The sequence below is a fragment of the Cricetulus griseus genome, chromosome 3 (genome assembly GCF_003668045.3).
Source record: "Cricetulus griseus strain 17A/GY chromosome 3, alternate assembly CriGri-PICRH-1.0, whole genome shotgun sequence".
Lineage (NCBI taxonomy): Eukaryota > Metazoa > Chordata > Mammalia > Rodentia > Cricetidae > Cricetulus > Cricetulus griseus.
Genome location: NC_048596.1, coordinates 55,180,682 through 55,196,769, shown reverse-complemented (window position 1 = coordinate 55,196,769; position 16,088 = coordinate 55,180,682). Strand labels below are relative to the sequence as shown.

The 16,088-nt window shown below is 47.4% G+C and overlaps 1 protein-coding gene and 1 long non-coding RNA gene across 4 annotated transcripts; one reads left to right on the top strand and one right to left on the bottom strand.

The window, feature by feature from the left end:
* The first annotated feature begins 3,288 nt into the window (after positions 1 to 3,288).
* LOC103160217 lies at positions 3,289 to 9,998 on the top strand. 2 transcript variants are annotated; one of them, XR_004769058.1, is made up of 3 exons: positions 3,289 to 3,401; positions 6,748 to 6,892; positions 8,909 to 9,998. It is a non-coding gene; the product is annotated as an uncharacterized LOC103160217 (long non-coding RNA). The 2 variants fall into 2 exon arrangements; XR_003483990.2 differs by lacking the exon at positions 3,289 to 3,401 and adding an exon at positions 4,921 to 4,993.
* A 1,866-nt stretch (positions 9,999 to 11,864) lies between these two features.
* On the bottom strand, positions 11,865 to 14,372 carry LOC100757534 (glutathione S-transferase P 2). 2 transcript variants are annotated; one of them, XM_027408737.2, is made up of 7 exons: positions 14,283 to 14,372; positions 14,135 to 14,170; positions 13,651 to 13,757; positions 13,453 to 13,540; positions 12,461 to 12,564; positions 12,248 to 12,355; positions 11,865 to 12,115 (listed from the first exon to the last, which is right to left on the bottom strand). In XM_027408737.2, exons 1-7 carry the CDS (start codon positions 14,317 to 14,319, stop codon positions 11,927 to 11,929), a joined length of 669 nt encoding a protein of 222 aa, XP_027264538.1. In that variant the 5' UTR covers positions 14,320 to 14,372; the 3' UTR covers positions 11,865 to 11,926. The 2 variants fall into 2 exon arrangements, with proteins under 2 accessions (XP_027264538.1, XP_027264537.1); XM_027408736.2 differs by lacking the exons at positions 14,135 to 14,170; positions 14,283 to 14,372 and adding an exon at positions 13,896 to 13,998.
* Between the last annotated feature and the right edge of the window lie 1,716 nt (positions 14,373 to 16,088).

Below are 16,088 nucleotides of genomic sequence, written 5' to 3'. Positions count from 1 at the left end.
TGTTGCTGAATCATAGTGACTTGACAAGATTGCTACAGTTCATCCATTTGCCAGAGGAAGTGCACTTGCGCTCGTGGAGAGGACAGATCCAGCCACTCTAAGTGGCTGCATACTGGCTAAGTAAACAGCAGTGTTTCCCCAGCTAGTATGAAGATGGCTGAGTCATGCAGGAGGAATATGTCTAAATAACTGAAGAACACAGAGAAATGGCTGAGACAATGGGCCGTTGCCCTTAATAACCTGCTGCTGATTCTGTAAAATCTTGCTTGCATGTCTGGCCTATCTTGTGCTTTTAGAGTATAAAATGAAAATACAAACTTGAGCTGGAATCAAAGCCTTTTGTGAGCTATTCTGGCTTCAGTCTGGATCTCCTCTCTTCCATTCTTACCGGCACTGGAGTGCTTCTTCCAGAAAGCTCCTCACATTTCTGGAATCCCACCCAGTGAGATCTCCTTCACCAGTTGGTCCAGAGAGGCTGCATGCAGCTCCTGGGGCCTCTCAGCCCACAGAAGGTCTCTTTGGAACTGGGAAGGGCACACCCCCGAAGGGATTCCTGGGTCCCCTTCTGGTGGTTTAAAGGGACTATAAGACCCAGGACTGGAGTATCTTGGTGAAAGAAGAGACTAGGCTAGGTTTCCAGACCAGATAAAGACTCTGAATTAGGAGACATAATTAATAAAAACAAACATTTAAAAAATGTATCAATTGTGGGTTTTTGTTACTGTTGCTTTGTTTCTGGCTTTTTGGTTTTGAGACAAGGTCTCTCAATGTAGGGTAACTTGCCTGGAATTTTCAGTAATCTTCCTGTCTCAGGCTTGCATATGCCAAGATTATAGGCAGGAGCCACTGGGCCTGCCAATCATCACAAGTTGTCAGATTTGAAAAGTCTGCCTAATCTAAGAGAAAGGGGGATTTCTGAGCCGGGCATGGTGGGGCACACCTGTGTTACACCAGAGGCCAAGACAATGATGCTGTTATGTTCTGTCTATTGCTTTGCTATCACTTATAAAACATATAACATTGTTCTTATCTTTTCTGACAGTCTCCACCACATCTGTCACTCACCATTTTATTTTGCAGTTTAAGATCTTTAAATGCTATTAATTTATTTGTTGGCCATGTCTACTCTCCATAAACTGACCTCAAACTCTCCATGTAGTGGAGCATGACCTTGAACCTCTGATTCTCCTGCTTCTGCCTCCCTGGTGCTGGGATTGCAAAGTGTGTCACCACACCCAGTTTCTATGGTGCTGGGGATGGACTTTGTCCATGCTAAGCAAACGTTCTGCAAAGGCCCAGCCCTACTGAATTGTATTTAAGACATTGCTTAGGTTGGTCTTTGGCTCCTGGGCTCTACCCATCCTCCTGCCTCAGCTTCCCATGTAGCTAGAACTATAAGTGCCCCTTACTGCAACCATTTTTTTTTTTTTTTTTTTTTTTTTGGTTTTTCGAGACAGGGTTTCTCTCTGTAGCTTTGGAGGCTGTCCTGGCACTCGCTCTGGAGACCAGGCTGGCCTCGAACTCACAGAAATCCACCTGTCTTTGCCTCTCGAGTGCTGGGATTAAAAGCATGCGCCACCAACGCCCGGCAACCTTTTTTTTTTTTTTTTTTTTTTTTTTTTTTTTTTTTTTAGCCATCAGTTTTATATGGCAAATGATTCTGTTATTCACTTTCAACTCTGAAAAAGTTATTTATTTATTCACTTATTTTGTTGTGCGAGGGAGTGCCACAGCATGCATGTGGCAATCAGAGGACAACTTGCAGGAGTCAAATTCTGTCTTTCTACCATGTGGATCTGGGCATTGGCAGGCGGTCAGGCTGGGCAGCAAACATCTTTATCTTCTGAGCCATGTTGCTGCAACTCGTATTTTTGCATCCACTATTTCTTCTTGTGTGTCTGTATTTCTAGAATGTGTGTTCTCTGTGTGTGTGTGTGATTCTGCAGAAGGAGGAGGCATCATCTGGGACTTGTAAGCCTGTACCCCTGGAGGACTTGATTAGTCTGTGTTGTTTTACTTTGTCAAACTATGATTCACTAAAACTCTAGTTTTACTAAAACATGTTAGCCTGTGGCTTCAAGAAGGAAGGAGCTAAATCCCAGGGAAATGAGATGGCAGCCAATCTTTGTATGTCTCCCTCCCCTCCCTCCAAGCAAAGCCTGAGATCAGAGATACCCCTTGAGACCCTGAGGGCAGGGAGGAAGCTTCTGGGCTCTTATGTGTCAGTCCTAGGGCATTTAGGGGGAAAGCATGGATGAGAGAAAATCCTCTTTCCCCAGGGCCTCACCCTAGCAGAGTCTACAGACAGCCCTCTGACTGGGAATGCCTGCAGAGGCCTTAGGTCAGCATGGGTGGCAACAATGACAGCCCTTCCCCACCTCAGGCAGTGGTAAGGGCTGAGTAACCATGGTTGCTTGGCTTCAAACCAACCATCTATTCTAAGAAGTATGTCTGCTCAACAACCCCTATTTTATCTTTTTTTTTTTTTTTTTTTTTCTTCTTGAGACAGGGTTTCTCTGTGTAGCTTTGTAGACCAGGGTGGCCTTGAATTCACAGAGATCCACCTGCCTCTGCCTCCCAAATGCCAAGATTAAAGGTGTGTGCCACCATCACTCAGCTCATTTTCTTAAAATATTAATTTATCTTATTTTATGTGCACAAGTGTTTTGCCCTGCACATATATGTATGCACCTCATGTATGATGGTGCTCTGGGGGTAAGAAGAGGGCACCAGATCCCCTGGAACTGGGATTGTAGATGGTTGTGAACCACCATGGGAGTGCTGGGAACTCAACCCAGGTTGTCTGAAGGAGCAGCCAGTGCTTTTGACCCCTGCGCCATCTCTCTAGCTCCTGTTTTGTTTACTCCATTTTCCCCTAAAATCCCACTTCTCTCTGCAGCTTTCTACTGGAGTTGAGGTTAGTGTGTGCTAGGTCACCATAGAAAATGATGGCTGCCGAGCCAGGCGTTGGTGGCACATGCCTTTAATCCCAGCACTTGGAAGGCAGAAGCAGGCGGATCTCTGTGAGTTCGAGGCCAGCCTGGTCTACAAGAGCTAGTTCCAGGATAGCTTCCAAAGCCACAGAGAAACCCTGTCTCGAAACACACACACACACACAAACACAAACACACACACACACAAAAAAAAAAAAAAAAACAAAAACAAAAACAAAAAAACAGAAAATGATGGCTGCCATGTGGTGGACTTTGGCCATCACCTGCCTCTAGAAAATTTGGTTGGATCCTGGTCATGCTTGTCTTTTACTTGGTTATCTGTTTGCAGCAGGGACAACGGGCCCCACTGCTATTGTGCTGGTCCCAGGGAGTAACAATTGCTGTCTGCCCTATATAAAAACCATGGTGACTCCATGTAGAAACTCCAGTCTTCTGAGACACTGAATCGTGAGTAACTTTCAGTATCATTTGTTTCACCAGGACGGTGGCTTTGGAGTGCCCCATAGCAATGCCTGTCACCTCCCAATATCCCTGAACTGACTTCAGGGTCCAGGCCAGGGTGCAAGCCATATGGATATCCCTACCATAGGCTCAGAGAGTGGTCAGGCAGCTGAGGACCCTACTTCACTGCTCCAGGCCACAAAGAGAACTCTACTGGGGTGGCTGAACACTCACATTTTCATAGAACATGGTCCCTCAGAGTAAGCTATTCTCTCCCTTGAAGAATCAGAGCAGATCCCACTGCCAGACAATGTGCTGAAGTCATGAAGGCCTCCCAGGAAGCAGAGGGTACCTGTGGACTCAACAAGCTTCTCAGCACTTTTTAAACCTTTTTCTGGTGTGTTTGTGTCTGTGTGTGTGTGTGTGTGTGTGTGTGTGTGTGTGTGTGTGTGTGGACACTCTCACCACAGCATGTGTGGAGGTGAGAGGACAATCTGCTAGGTTGGTTTTCTCATGCCACCATGTGAGACCCAGGGATAGAACTCATGTCGTCAGGCTTGGTGGCAAGTACCTTTCCTCACTGAGCCATCTTGATAGCCCAAGGTCCTCAGTTCTTATTCTGCGAAAGTTAGACTTGTAGAAGTCTAGATACGGAAGCATTCCACATTCTTCCAGATTCTCTCACCTGACACCTCCAAGGGCACAGTTTAGAGGTGAGGAGGAAAGGACGGGGGGGGGGGGGGGGGCTCAGGGGGGTGAAAAGCTGTGCAATGATGGCAGTGAACACTGGTGTCTCCTCCGTGACTGGCACTGTGTGAGATTCACCATAGCATAGAATCCGAATTGTAGTGATAGACTAGACGACCACCATCATCAACCTTGACTTTGTAAAGACATCAATAACAAAAGTTAGGGAATGGAAGCTGAAAAGAGGGTTTCTTGTTATTATTGTTGTTTGAGACAGGGTTTCTCTTTGTGGCCCTGGCTGTCCTGGAGGTGCTTTGTTGTTGTTGTTTTCCAGTTGAGGAAGCAAGACTCTATATAAAGAGGGCAATGTGGTTACTATAATCTTATTTCCAAAATAGAGGAACAGACAATAGTGTGTACTCCCTAGGGGAGAGTGGCAAAAGGGGTGAAGACACTTCTCATTTATGAAGCAAATCAGTAGAGACTGATCCAAGCTGACAGGTTAGAAAACAACAGTAATAAAGAGTAAATCACTTTTCAACAAACAAAAACGAAGAGTAAACCACTGGAAACCCAGATCTAAGAGTTAAAGTGTTTGCCACCAGGGGCGCTGGCGTACAGAGGCTAAGACAGGGCTGTTTCGTTTCACCTGCTTTCCTGATTTTTTTTTTTTAAAGAATGTTAATATTTTACCAACATGTTTCTATTTTTGAGTTTTGCATCGCGCAGGCTCTCATGGTCACAACTGCAAGTGACAAATAAAGTCTAGGTCCCCAAAGTGCTTTCCTGCATTCTGCCCAGGAGAGGGCGTGAGCATTCCATGTCACTCTGTCCCTCCCACAGCTTGTCCTTTGCAGTGAGTGCTTCATCCGGCTTTTTCCGAGTCATGTCTTTTTAGGCAACTACATAATGTGAGTGAAATTTTGCCCGAGTTTCTCGAGTCATTTCAGCAAATTAATGAACCTGCCGAGGAGTTTGCTGGTCCCCTGCCTCCAGTTTTGTAGTAAATTTGTCAGGGTACAGGAGGTCTAAGCTTGCTTTTTAATCCCACTACTGGAGAGAACAGAGGCAGGTGGGTCTCTTTTAGTTTGAGGCTAGCCTGATCTACATAGTGACTTCTAAGTCAGTCAGGGCCACATAATGAGACTCTGTCAATAAATAAATAAAAAGACAGGAGGCTCAAGGCTTATGACTGGTAGATGGGGTCTGAAGTGTGGGTGGTGGATGAGACTAAGTCTTCCCTGGCTTGGGGCAGCTGAGTGTTGGAATGGAGTTAAACTGAGCCTACAGCTGGTGTTGGCCATCTGGTAGTGAGAAGTGAAATCCCTCAGATCTGGTGCCAAACACCCCTCTACTGCCTGCTGTACCACTCCTTTTTTTATTCTAATTTTTTTTTCTTTTTTTTTTTCAAGACAGGGTTTCTCTGTGTAGCTTTGGAGCCTATTCTGGCACTCACTCTGTAGACCAGGCTGGCCTCGAAATCACAGAGATCCGCCTGCCTCTGCCTCCCGAGTGCTGGGATGGACCATTCCTTTTTGACCACAGGGTAGAAAGGTAGAAGACACCCACTTTCTGTCTTGGCACTGATATATCAGCCTGTAGGAGAGTATTTACCTAGTATGCATGAGGCCCTGGGCTCCACTGATAGTCTCACATTTTTTAAAAAAATAAAAGGAGAAAAGGGGAGGGGGGAGGGAGACAGAGGGAAAGGGAGAAAGGGGAAGAGAAGGAAGGCTAAAAGTGGGGGAATATAGGTAAGAAAGCGGGCACTGGGCTTGCCTATGGCCTGTGATCTTGAACTACATGCCTACATGAGACAACATACCTAAAATACTCAACACAGTGCCTGGCATACAATACATCGTCTTCAAATGCCAAAGACAAATGCTCATCAGAACCATTCCCTACTGTGTCATATCGGCTCCTTAAAAATCAGAGTATTTGTCATTATGGCATTTTCCTAATGCATGGCTTAGCTAGGATTCACCCTCATACTTTATTTGTTACTATTATTATTATTATGGTTTTTCTCTTTGTGGCCCTGGCTGTCCTGGAACTCACTCTGTAGACCAGGCTGGTCTTGAACTCACAGAGATCCACTTTTCTGCCTCCTGAGTGCTGGGATTAAAGTTGTGTGCCACTACCACCTGGCTCTTTCTGTAATATTTTGTTTTTTGGTTTTGTGTGTGTGTGTGTGTGTGTGTGCACTTTTCTTCTTTGCTTCTTTGTTTCTTTCTTTCTTTTGTTCTTTTTTTTTTTTTGGAGGTCTTGTTTAATCTAAGTTGTCCTTGAACTCTTTATATAGCCCAAGCTGGCCTCAAACTCATAATCCTCCTGAATCAACCTGTCTACTGCTAATATTACAAGCAAGTGTCACTGTGCTGGGCTTGGAAGCCCTTTTATTTTTAAGAAGTAAAACCTTACAAATCAAAATCAAAGAAGCCTACAAAAAGTTTTCTCTTCAGAGGCTGAGAAAGCCCCTGCTAAACTTTTCTAATTTTGTGTGTGTGTGTGTGTGTGTGTGTGTGTGTGTGTGTGTGTGTGTGTGTGTGTTATATGCACATATACACATCAATGCGTGTGCACAGGCTTGTGTGTGGAGGCAGCGAGTTAATGCAGGGTACCTCCTCTGTTGTTTTCCACCTTTTTTTTTTTTTTTTTTTAGGCAGAACTCTCCATGAACCTGGAGCTTACTGATTCAATGCCTAGGTGACCCCCAAGCTCCAAGGATCCTCCAGGCCCTGCCTTCCCAGCACTGGGATGACAGGTGTATGCCCTGTGGTGTGGAATAATATTCTAACCAGGCGAAGGTGTGTTGTTTCTGCTTCAGCATGTTACTTTAACTATGTGAAGGTGTGTTGCATTTGTTTCTGCTGCCTTTGTAAACAATGTAAAGGTGTGTTACTTTTGTTTCTGCTGCATTTGTTTAATTTCATAAAGATGTGTTGCATTTGTTTCCCCTTGCCTGCCTAAGGCACCTGACTGGGCTAATAAAAAGCTGAACAGCCAATAGCAAGGCAGGAGAGGGATAGGCAGGGCTGGCAGCAGAGAGAATAAGTAGGAGAAATCTAGGCTAGAGAGAGAATGGGAAAGAAAGAGAGGGACACGCCCAGAGCCAGAAGCCAGGCAGCCTCCAGCTAGACATGGACTCAGCAGGAAAGTAAGATATATAGAAAGAAAGAAATGTAAAAGGCCCTTAGGCAAAATGTAGATGAAAAGAAATAGGTTAAGTTATAAGAGTTAGTGGGACAAGCAAAAGATAAGCCCAAGTATTCATCAAGAATAAGAAGTCTCCCTGTCATGATTTGGGAGCTGGTTGATGGCCCAAAAGAAAAAGCTTGCTACATACTGGGACTCAGTATCCACTCGTGTTGAAGTTTTTATATCTCTCAACCTATGCACTTTACATCTCTTTATGTAAGTTTCTTTTCTGAATTTGATAACAAGGAAAACTGTATTAACTAGTCTAGCTGGTAGCCAGCTATTTCTGCCATTTCTTGCATCTTTTGGAAGTCGCTTGCTTGCACTTCCTGCTTTCTCAGGTAATATTATTTTCCATCTCAGGCAGGTCTTGATGGGACTGAAGACTAGATAGTCACAGTTACTATTCTCTCATATCTTAACTAAGAGCATATCAGGTACTAGATTCAGTCTTCAGGGTAGGACAGCTATTGGAGTAATGTCTACAATTTGCCGTTTACCTATGATCTGTACATCTAGTGTGTGTTTCTTACTTGATGTTGTTCTTGTTGGTGGTAGTTACATTTTTGTTTATGTTATTGCCCTTTCTTTCTCCTGGACTATACTTGATAATTGTTCTAATTGTATATAGTTTTGTATTAGGTTTATAACCTTCTTATTTAGACCAAAAGGGAAAGTGTAGTGGATATTCACTCCACCCATGACGTTGAGCTACCTGGCCTGATAGAGGCAGAGCTTCTTATCTGCCTGACCTCTTAAAAGGAAAGGGGAAGGGACTCACACTCTCTTGGGTGGTGAAGACCAGGTCAGGCAGCATGAAGTCATCAATCCCAGCTTTCCAATGACTCTGCAACTGGATTTACCATATCCTGTATTTGTGACTGTATTTTCCCCTTTTTCATATCTTAGTAAATCCTTGATACCCCTTAAACAGACACATATGGATTTCTCACTACAGAGGTGTCTTCTGAACATCCCCTTCTGAGGAGGCAAGTTCTAGGGCTTACAGTGCCAGAGGTAAAGGATTCCACGTTTTCCCACCATCTATGAGGAGTTCAAGGCCAGCCTGGGCTATATAGGTAGATCCTGTATCAACACTTTTCAACACACAGCCTGACCCCATGGTATGGTGTGGAAATTCTGACTTGCAATTGACAATGACTTCTAGTGATCACTATGCAGAAAGTGAAAAGAGTGCCAGTGTCATTAAGAAGGAATACTTTCTCCCTCTTGTGGCTGTTCATTGTCCACTCATTGTTTACGAGATCAAGTGGAAGCAGGTGGGGGACACCATGCCACAAGCAGGTCTTTCCAGTGACATTTTGTCTGTCTGCTCCTGGGTCAGCTCCTGGGGTGTCTCTGATTTTGTGAAGTCACAATACAAGATCCACAATCTTGACTCAGTAGCACAGTACTTTCTGAGCATTGTAAGACCCTGGGTTCCATCCCCAGCACACACACACACACACACACACACACACACGCGCGCGCACGCACACACACACACACACACACACACACATACACACACACACACACACACACACACATACACACACACACACACACACAAACACACTTTCTTCAGCTATGATGGGTTTACATTCTTCTTCTTTTTTAAATAGGCCAGTGAACTCCAGGGACCCACGATTGCTGGGACTTCAAGCAAATGGCTGCCATACTCAGTTTTTATATGGGTTCTGGGTTTCTCTGTGTAGCCCTAGCTGTCCTGGAACTCACTCTGTAGACCAGGATGGCCTTCAACTCACAAAGATCTGCCTGATTCTGCTTCCTGAGTGCTGGGATTAAAGGTGTGCAACAACACCACCAGGCAAAGGTTGTACTTTCAAAGGGAAGTGTTTGTAGCTCACACAACCAACCAGGAGAAGGATGCAGTGAAGTTGGAGTCTCAAGCCTGGAACCAAGAACCTAAAGTCTTTCCCATCCTGCTCTGATGGTGAAGAGAGGAGAGGCAGTGCCAGAGGAAGAAGAAGAGGAGGAGAGAAGAGAGATGTATATTTAAGTGACCAGAATCAAACCCCAGCCACCTCAGAGGAGGCTGCCTCTCTCAGAAGAGGCTCTGCTGCAGAGGAGGGTGAAATAAGGGACACGGTGATGGTGCTCCTGTCTTTTGACCAACTATGTCAGCAAAGTGGGGTAGTCTGTCAGAGATGACTCAGATTGGCCCCATTCTGTTCCTTGGGAGCTAACCTCTGCACCCATGCCTACAGTCAGAGCTGGGGCTCTGTGATTGGCCAGTCTCAGTTCACATGTTAATCTTGCATCTAGAGAGCAAGGTCTGTCACTGGAGAAGATACTGGAGCAGGAAGGAAGAGGTGCCCGGGCGCTTGCCAGCTCGGAACTGGGCAGCCATCCCAAATGTGTATGCAACTGTTGCCTTGGCTGAGTTTATGAGCCGAAGGTCGTGGTCGCCCTATTTTTGGAACAGCAGGAAAAAGCAACTGCTTCTAACTTGCAAAATGGTAACTTTCCACAAAAACAGCAGAGGCAGATCTGTGGGAAGGCCCCAACCTCCTGCACCTGAACCTTGGAGAGGCTACTACCTCAGGTGGTCGCCATACTTTTAAGGTCAAAGCAGTCCCAGAGGCAAAAGTCTTCCTGTCATTTTCTCCTGCTCTTACAAGAAACAGGGTCAGGACAGAAAATAAACTAAATGGAAACAATAAAGCTTGTGCCCATGGGTCCAGGACCACATCTCTGTCTTGTGGCAGAAAATAACCACGCAGGCATTTGAAGCAGCCTCTGTCCAAAGCTGACAGGGGAGTGTTCAGAGTTCAGGGGTGGGGGTGAGCTGCGCTAGACAGGGGGATTGGAATGTCCACGGGTAGTGTGAGAAGAGACTTGTGGCTGGAGCTCACCCTGACTTCATCCCTCAGGTTTAGAGAACTGATTGGTGTGTAGCCTTCCTAGCCCAGAGGCAAACACCCAGGCTGACAGAGTTTGGACATGACCTGAAATTTCTATCACTTGACTTCAGCCTGAATATTTGATATGTAACTACCAGGCATGTTTTAAATAGCCACTGCACTTGTCCAGAGAACATGCAAAAGTAGTTTCTGGGGCTGTTTGGAGAAGAATGCAGGCTTAGTATCCACCTGCCTGGGTGCAAATTCTAACTTTGGCCTCAGTGTGAGAAAGAACATTCCCAGAGAGGGTCAGCTACATTTCCAAGGGCCCACACACAGGTAAGAGCAGCCTGATGTGTTTGTAGTCCTGATGTGTATGTAGTCAGAGTCCTCTCGGGGTATGGAGAGTCTTCAGGACAAACTAGAGGCAAATAACAGTTGCTGTAGAAGCAACACTGGGAGAGATGGTGGAAAATTCCCATAGATTTCCTGACTTTATAATGTAGCTGAGAAGTGCCACTCAGGGCTAAGCTCTGATCCCAGGACTGAACCCTCATCCCTGCCTGAGCTAAGCCCCGATCCCAGGTCTGAACTCTAATCCCTGGACTAAGCCCTGATCCCTGAGCTGGATCCTGATTCCAGTCCTAAGACCTGCTCTTCATGGTGAGCCCTGACCCCTCGGTTAAACCTACTCCCTGATGTCAGGTTGGAGACCTGATCATCAGGCTGAGCCCTGAGCCCTGAGCCCTCTCAATCCTGGAAGGGCTATAAAAGGGCAAACCTTTTGGTAGAATGAGGCCAGTCCCCTTGGATCTACCCTTTCTGCTCCATCCCAAGCAGCAACTGGCCAGTGCTTTTCACTTGTGTTCAAAAGTCTGTTCCACCTCCCCAGCTAGAGCACAGATCCAGCCTCCAGTTTCCAAATGTTCCCACTTTCAAATCAGCTGGGAGCCCTCATCCTGCCTTGGGACCCTTGGAGACCTGCTCATTGCCTGTATATTGGGACAGAAGAATCCAACTGTCCTCAGAGTGCACATGTGACACACCCAGGTATCGGTGTCACTCCTGAGGGTGTCTGCCCAGAACAAGTTCACCAAATGGGGCAGCAACTAGCTGATACCCTTAGGGCTATGTTTTCTTTTACTTGGATGAAGGAGCTCTGAGATTGAATTGAAGGACAGACACCCCCCAATAGGGAGCCCTCTAGTGGGACCTGGGCATTTAGAGCCCCAAAGGCCTTCTTCCCTGGCAGCTCTGGGCCTGATATTATTGCAAGAGTGAATTAGTATCAACCCTGCAGAGGCCCTCACCCCCTACCCCTATTGTATTCCTCCCTCCCTTCCTTTTTTCTTTTCTTTTTTTCTTTTCTTTTTTTTTTTTTTTAAGATTTTATTTATTTTGTATACAGTCTTGTGCCTGCATGCCAGCAGAGGGCACCAGATCTCATTCAGGGTGGTTGAGAGCCACGATGTGGTTGCTGGGAATTGAACTCAGGACCTCTGGAAGAACAGTCAGTGATCTTAATCGCTAAGCCATCTCTCCAGCCCCCCTTCTTTCTTTCTTTTTTTTAAATTTTTCGAGACAGAATTTCTCTGTGTAGCCCTGAATGTCCTGTAATTCCCTCTGTAGAACACCGAATTCAGAGATCTGCCTGCCTCTGCCTCCTGAGTGTTGGGATTAAGGGGGTGTTTGTCGTATGCCACCACAGCCCAGCCCGGCTCCTGCCCTCGTTTTTATTGATCCATGAGGGGGAGGGATTGGGCGAAGCAGGTGGGCTCATATCTTTAGGCGAGCAGAAATGGGGCGGTTCACATGCTCAGGGGAATCCAGGAAGGCTTTGAGCTTGGGTCGGGCTCTGAGGCGTGTCACATAGGCTGAGAGCATGGGAAAGTCATTCAAGTAGCCAGGGAACAGACGCTCGTGGTTCAGAAGCAAGTCTAGCAGTCGGTAGTCCGCAAAGGAGATCTATGGGCAGGAGAGAAACTCCATGGAGCCAAACACTGGATGCTTCCTGCCTCCATTTCTGCATCAGGGAACTTGGCCTCAGATCTGAGAAAGGATCTGAGTAGAGTGGGAAGGGCCTGACCCAGTGCTCACCTGGTCACCCACAATGAAGGACTGGCCACCCTTGTTCTGGGCCAGCAGAGTTTCAAATGGCTTCAGGTGTCTTGGAAGTTCCTTCAGATACTGGACCTTGCCCTCCTCCTGTGGACAGAAATGACCCCAGGTGAGAATGTGCAGCCAGACTGACAAAAGTGAGTTCCGTTTCCTGACCACCCTGCTTTGCACAAGCCTGCAGTCCCTACATACATAGTTTCGGAGAAGCTGCTGGCCAAGGTGCCTGATGAGGTCTTCCAGCCCGTCGTTCACCATGTCCACCAGCGCTGCCTCTTTCTGGTCTTTGCCGTAGAGCCCTGGGTCAGGAAGCAGGCAGCATACTCGTGTTCTGTGCTAGTCCCTAAATACCCGCTCACACCAAAGCCTGGGTCTACTTTGCATTGAAGATCTTCCCTGTCCTGCCTACCTCAGCCATGCCACCTTCACAAGGGAAGAGTCTACCATCCCCCAGGGCCACAGCCAACTGAAGCCTGGGCCTGCTTTCTGGGCCACACCTGTCACTGGATCTGCCACACCAAAGGAAGTCAAAAACTCTGTTTTGTCCCTCCCTTGGAACAAGCTGTCTAGGGACCTAGACAGACCGGGGTGTGAAGGCTGCTATCCACATACATTGTGAGATGCACAAGGCAGATGAGAAGATGACAGGCCCCAGCCCAAGGCCGTGGTCTGCTCTCTAGGTCCTGTAAAAGAGGAGTTGGCCTGAACTGCTCCCACTACCCATCCATCCTCAGGTTATTATGTCTTTATGGAACTCCGGGCACCCCTTTCCCAACCAGGCCCACAGAGAATAGTTGCCTCTGCCACCTTCCTGACATCATCCAAACAGGCTGAGGCCTCGTCACTGTGACTATGGGTTTCCCTGACTGGGGTATGGCCAGGTTAGGAAGAAATGGGCAGTGAGGTCTACTGGGAAGTCTCTAGTCCTGTTCCATTGTCACACATAGAAACTGGTGGCCCCTTATGAGATGTCATTTAGAACAAATAATGCAAGTTTACTGGAAATTCACAGCCCCCACTGTGCACAGACAGACCAGCACCACACCTGGGAGCCTCTTGGAACCTGAGCCTGCAGCCTGCCTCTAGGGTAACCTGCTTGCCCTCTATCCAGGTGAGAGATTGGTTGCTGTAGGACATTTTGCAGGACATCTGTCAGGTGTCTTTCAGGGTTGTACTTCAGGACTCACCGAAGGAGCGGCCCAGGTGCCGCAGGATGGCATTAGATTGGTACAGGGTGATGTCTCCATCCTGGAACTTGGGGAGCTGCCCAAACAGCTGGGAGAAGACAGCTCTGTAAGGGGTGCTCAATGGGCTGCCCCCAACCCTAGTCACAGGACCCTAAGGCTGCGCCCCAGTGCCATCCCCACTTTAGTGTAGTCACTCACACAAGAAGCCTTGAGTGTACCCTGCTCCCAGGCATCCAAGGTCACCACCTCCTCCTTCCAGCTCTGGCCCTGGTCGGCTAGCAGCATGCGCATAACCTCGCAGCGCCCTGTATTAGGGTACGGGACAGAGATTGGGGAACTGAACAGAGACCTGGGAGAGTTTGGAAGAATGGAAAGCTTACAAAAGGACCAAACTAAAACGTTGGGAGGGGAGACACGGAGTAGAGGCCACGCCCTACCAATACCTAGGAGAGCGGGACACAGCTCCACAATGGCCCAGGAAAGGAAGAGTAACAAAGTCCCTCCACCTAAGGTGCCCGAGAGGGCAGTTCTGTTCCCACCAATCACAACTGTAGTCCCGCCCCAGGTCTCGGTCCCACCCCAGCACGGCCTTTGCCACGCCCCTCCGGCTCCACAGGAGCCACAGGAGCGATCCTGAGGACTACAATTTGTGCCCTTCATCTTGAAAGCGCTGAGGCCACACCTCGAGAGGGGAAGTAGACGATGGTGTAAGGCGGCACTAGAAGAGATAAACACACAGAAAGCACGATGAAGAAAGACCTCATGGCGGGGGTGGGGGTGGGGTGTCAACTCTGCCCAGGCCCCGTCCTCACCGCCCAGCTCCTACTTACTTTTGGGCGATGCAGTGCGGTGCAACTTCAGCAGCATGAGAGGAGGTGACTCGGGCCTTATATTTACAGCGCAGCTCCGCCTCCTCAGACCTCGAGCCCTGCCCCAGGAATATGCCAAGTCACCGTGCTCAGCACATTAGGCTCCAGGCAAAGGCTAGGGGAGGTGGGGCAGAGAGCACCAGACCCACCTGTACATCTGCAGTACTGTCTATACTGGGGCTTTGCAAGAGGCACGCATGCTAAGCCTCGCGCCTTAACACGCCAAAAACACACGGTCCCTCGTGTCCTCAGGGGCCTGGACAGTACCTTGCAGGCACGAAGGTCTCCAGCCAACAGCACTTAGATGCTCAATAAATGTTCATTGTAAGAAGGCAAGGTTGCCAGGCAGGGTGGCACACGCCTTTAATCCCAGCACTCAGTGTGTAGAGACCCGCAGCTCTCAGCGAATTAGAGGGCTGGAGAGCTGGCTTAGTGGTTAAGCATATACGGCTCTTACAGAGGGTTCAGATCCTAGCACCCATGCCACGCAGCACTCAACCACCTCTAACTACAGCTCCAACGCCTGTGGCTTCTGAGGTCACCCGCACACACATGCACATAATCTACACACACACACACACACACACACACACACACACACACACACACACAAGTAAATATAAAATAAAATCTTTGGAAAGATAATAAATCAGAGTCAGTGAGAAAACTCAGTGAAATGCCACCCAGTCTGATGGCCTGAGTTCAACTCCTGGAATCCACAGTGAAAACAAGAGAACAGACTCCCAAGAGTTGTCCTCTAATCCTTACAGCCCCTGTAGCTTGTATACACACTCATACCATAGTAATAAAGCAAAAAAAAAAAAAAAAAAAAGCAAAACTGAGGCAAACTTGGAACAGCAAATGGTGGAAGGGGTTTTGCTCTCCCTCCCTCCCTGTCTGCTTAAAGCTGAAACAATTTTTTGTGTGCATGCATATGTGTGTGTGCATATGCAGGTGTGGTGTGTGTATATTTGTGTTGTAAGCATTTGTGTATATGTGTACGTGATGTGTGTGTATGTGTGTGTATGCGTGGTGTGTATGCTATATGTGTGTTGTGTATATGTGTGTATATGGTATGTGAGTGTATGGCTTGTGGTGTGTGTGTATGTGTGGTGTATGAGTGTGTATGTAGTATGGAGGACAATCTTGAGTGTCATTCCTGCCTTACCTTTTCTGAGCAGGAGAACAGGTCTCTCACTGGCCTGGAGCAGGGTAGGCTGGTTGGCCAGTAAGCCCAAGGACCATCCTTTCTCCATCACACATTCTGCTTTTGTTGTTTGTTTGTTTTGTTTTAATGTGGTCCTAGGGATCCAAGTCAGGTTCTTGTGTTTGCAAGGCAAGCAGCCGACAGACTGAGCATCTCCCAAGCCTGGGAAGCTGACTGAGTTCAAACCTCAGCAGCCCAGAGGAATTTTCGGACAAACTCAACTTTGTTCATTTCCTACCATGTATTTCTTTTGCTGGTTCCCCTCTGGATGCCCGTGGTGGCTTTTTCACTCCTCATCACCTCTCTGCACTTGAGTTTCTGCCTGTGAGAGATGCTGGTCAGTGGAACTGTAAGACTGTAAGCCGCCGCCTGACTTTTCTTCCAAGTTTCTCCCATGCCTTACTGCTATGTTTTTGTTCGGTTGTTTTTGTTTGTTTGTTTTTTCAAGACAGGGTTTCTCTGTGTAGCTTTGGAACCTGTCCTGGAACTAGGTCTTGTAGACCAGGCTGGTCTCAAACTCACAGAGATCTGCCTGCAATTCTTTTTGTAGTGGTTTTTCT

Excerpts from the sequence above, each read along its gene's own strand:
- LOC100757534 (XM_027408737.2), bottom strand. The coding sequence starts at position 14,319 with ATGCTGCTGAAGTTGCACCGCACTGCATCGCCCAAAA. Across the intron at positions 13,758-14,134 it reads CGTCTACTTCCCCTCTCGAG|GGCGCTGCGAGGTTATGCGC; the intron begins GTGTGGCCTCAG and ends ACCCTAATACAG. Across the intron at positions 12,565-13,452 it reads GCACCTGGGCCGCTCCTTCG|GGCTCTACGGCAAAGACCAG; the intron begins GTGAGTCCTGAA and ends TTCCTGACCCAG.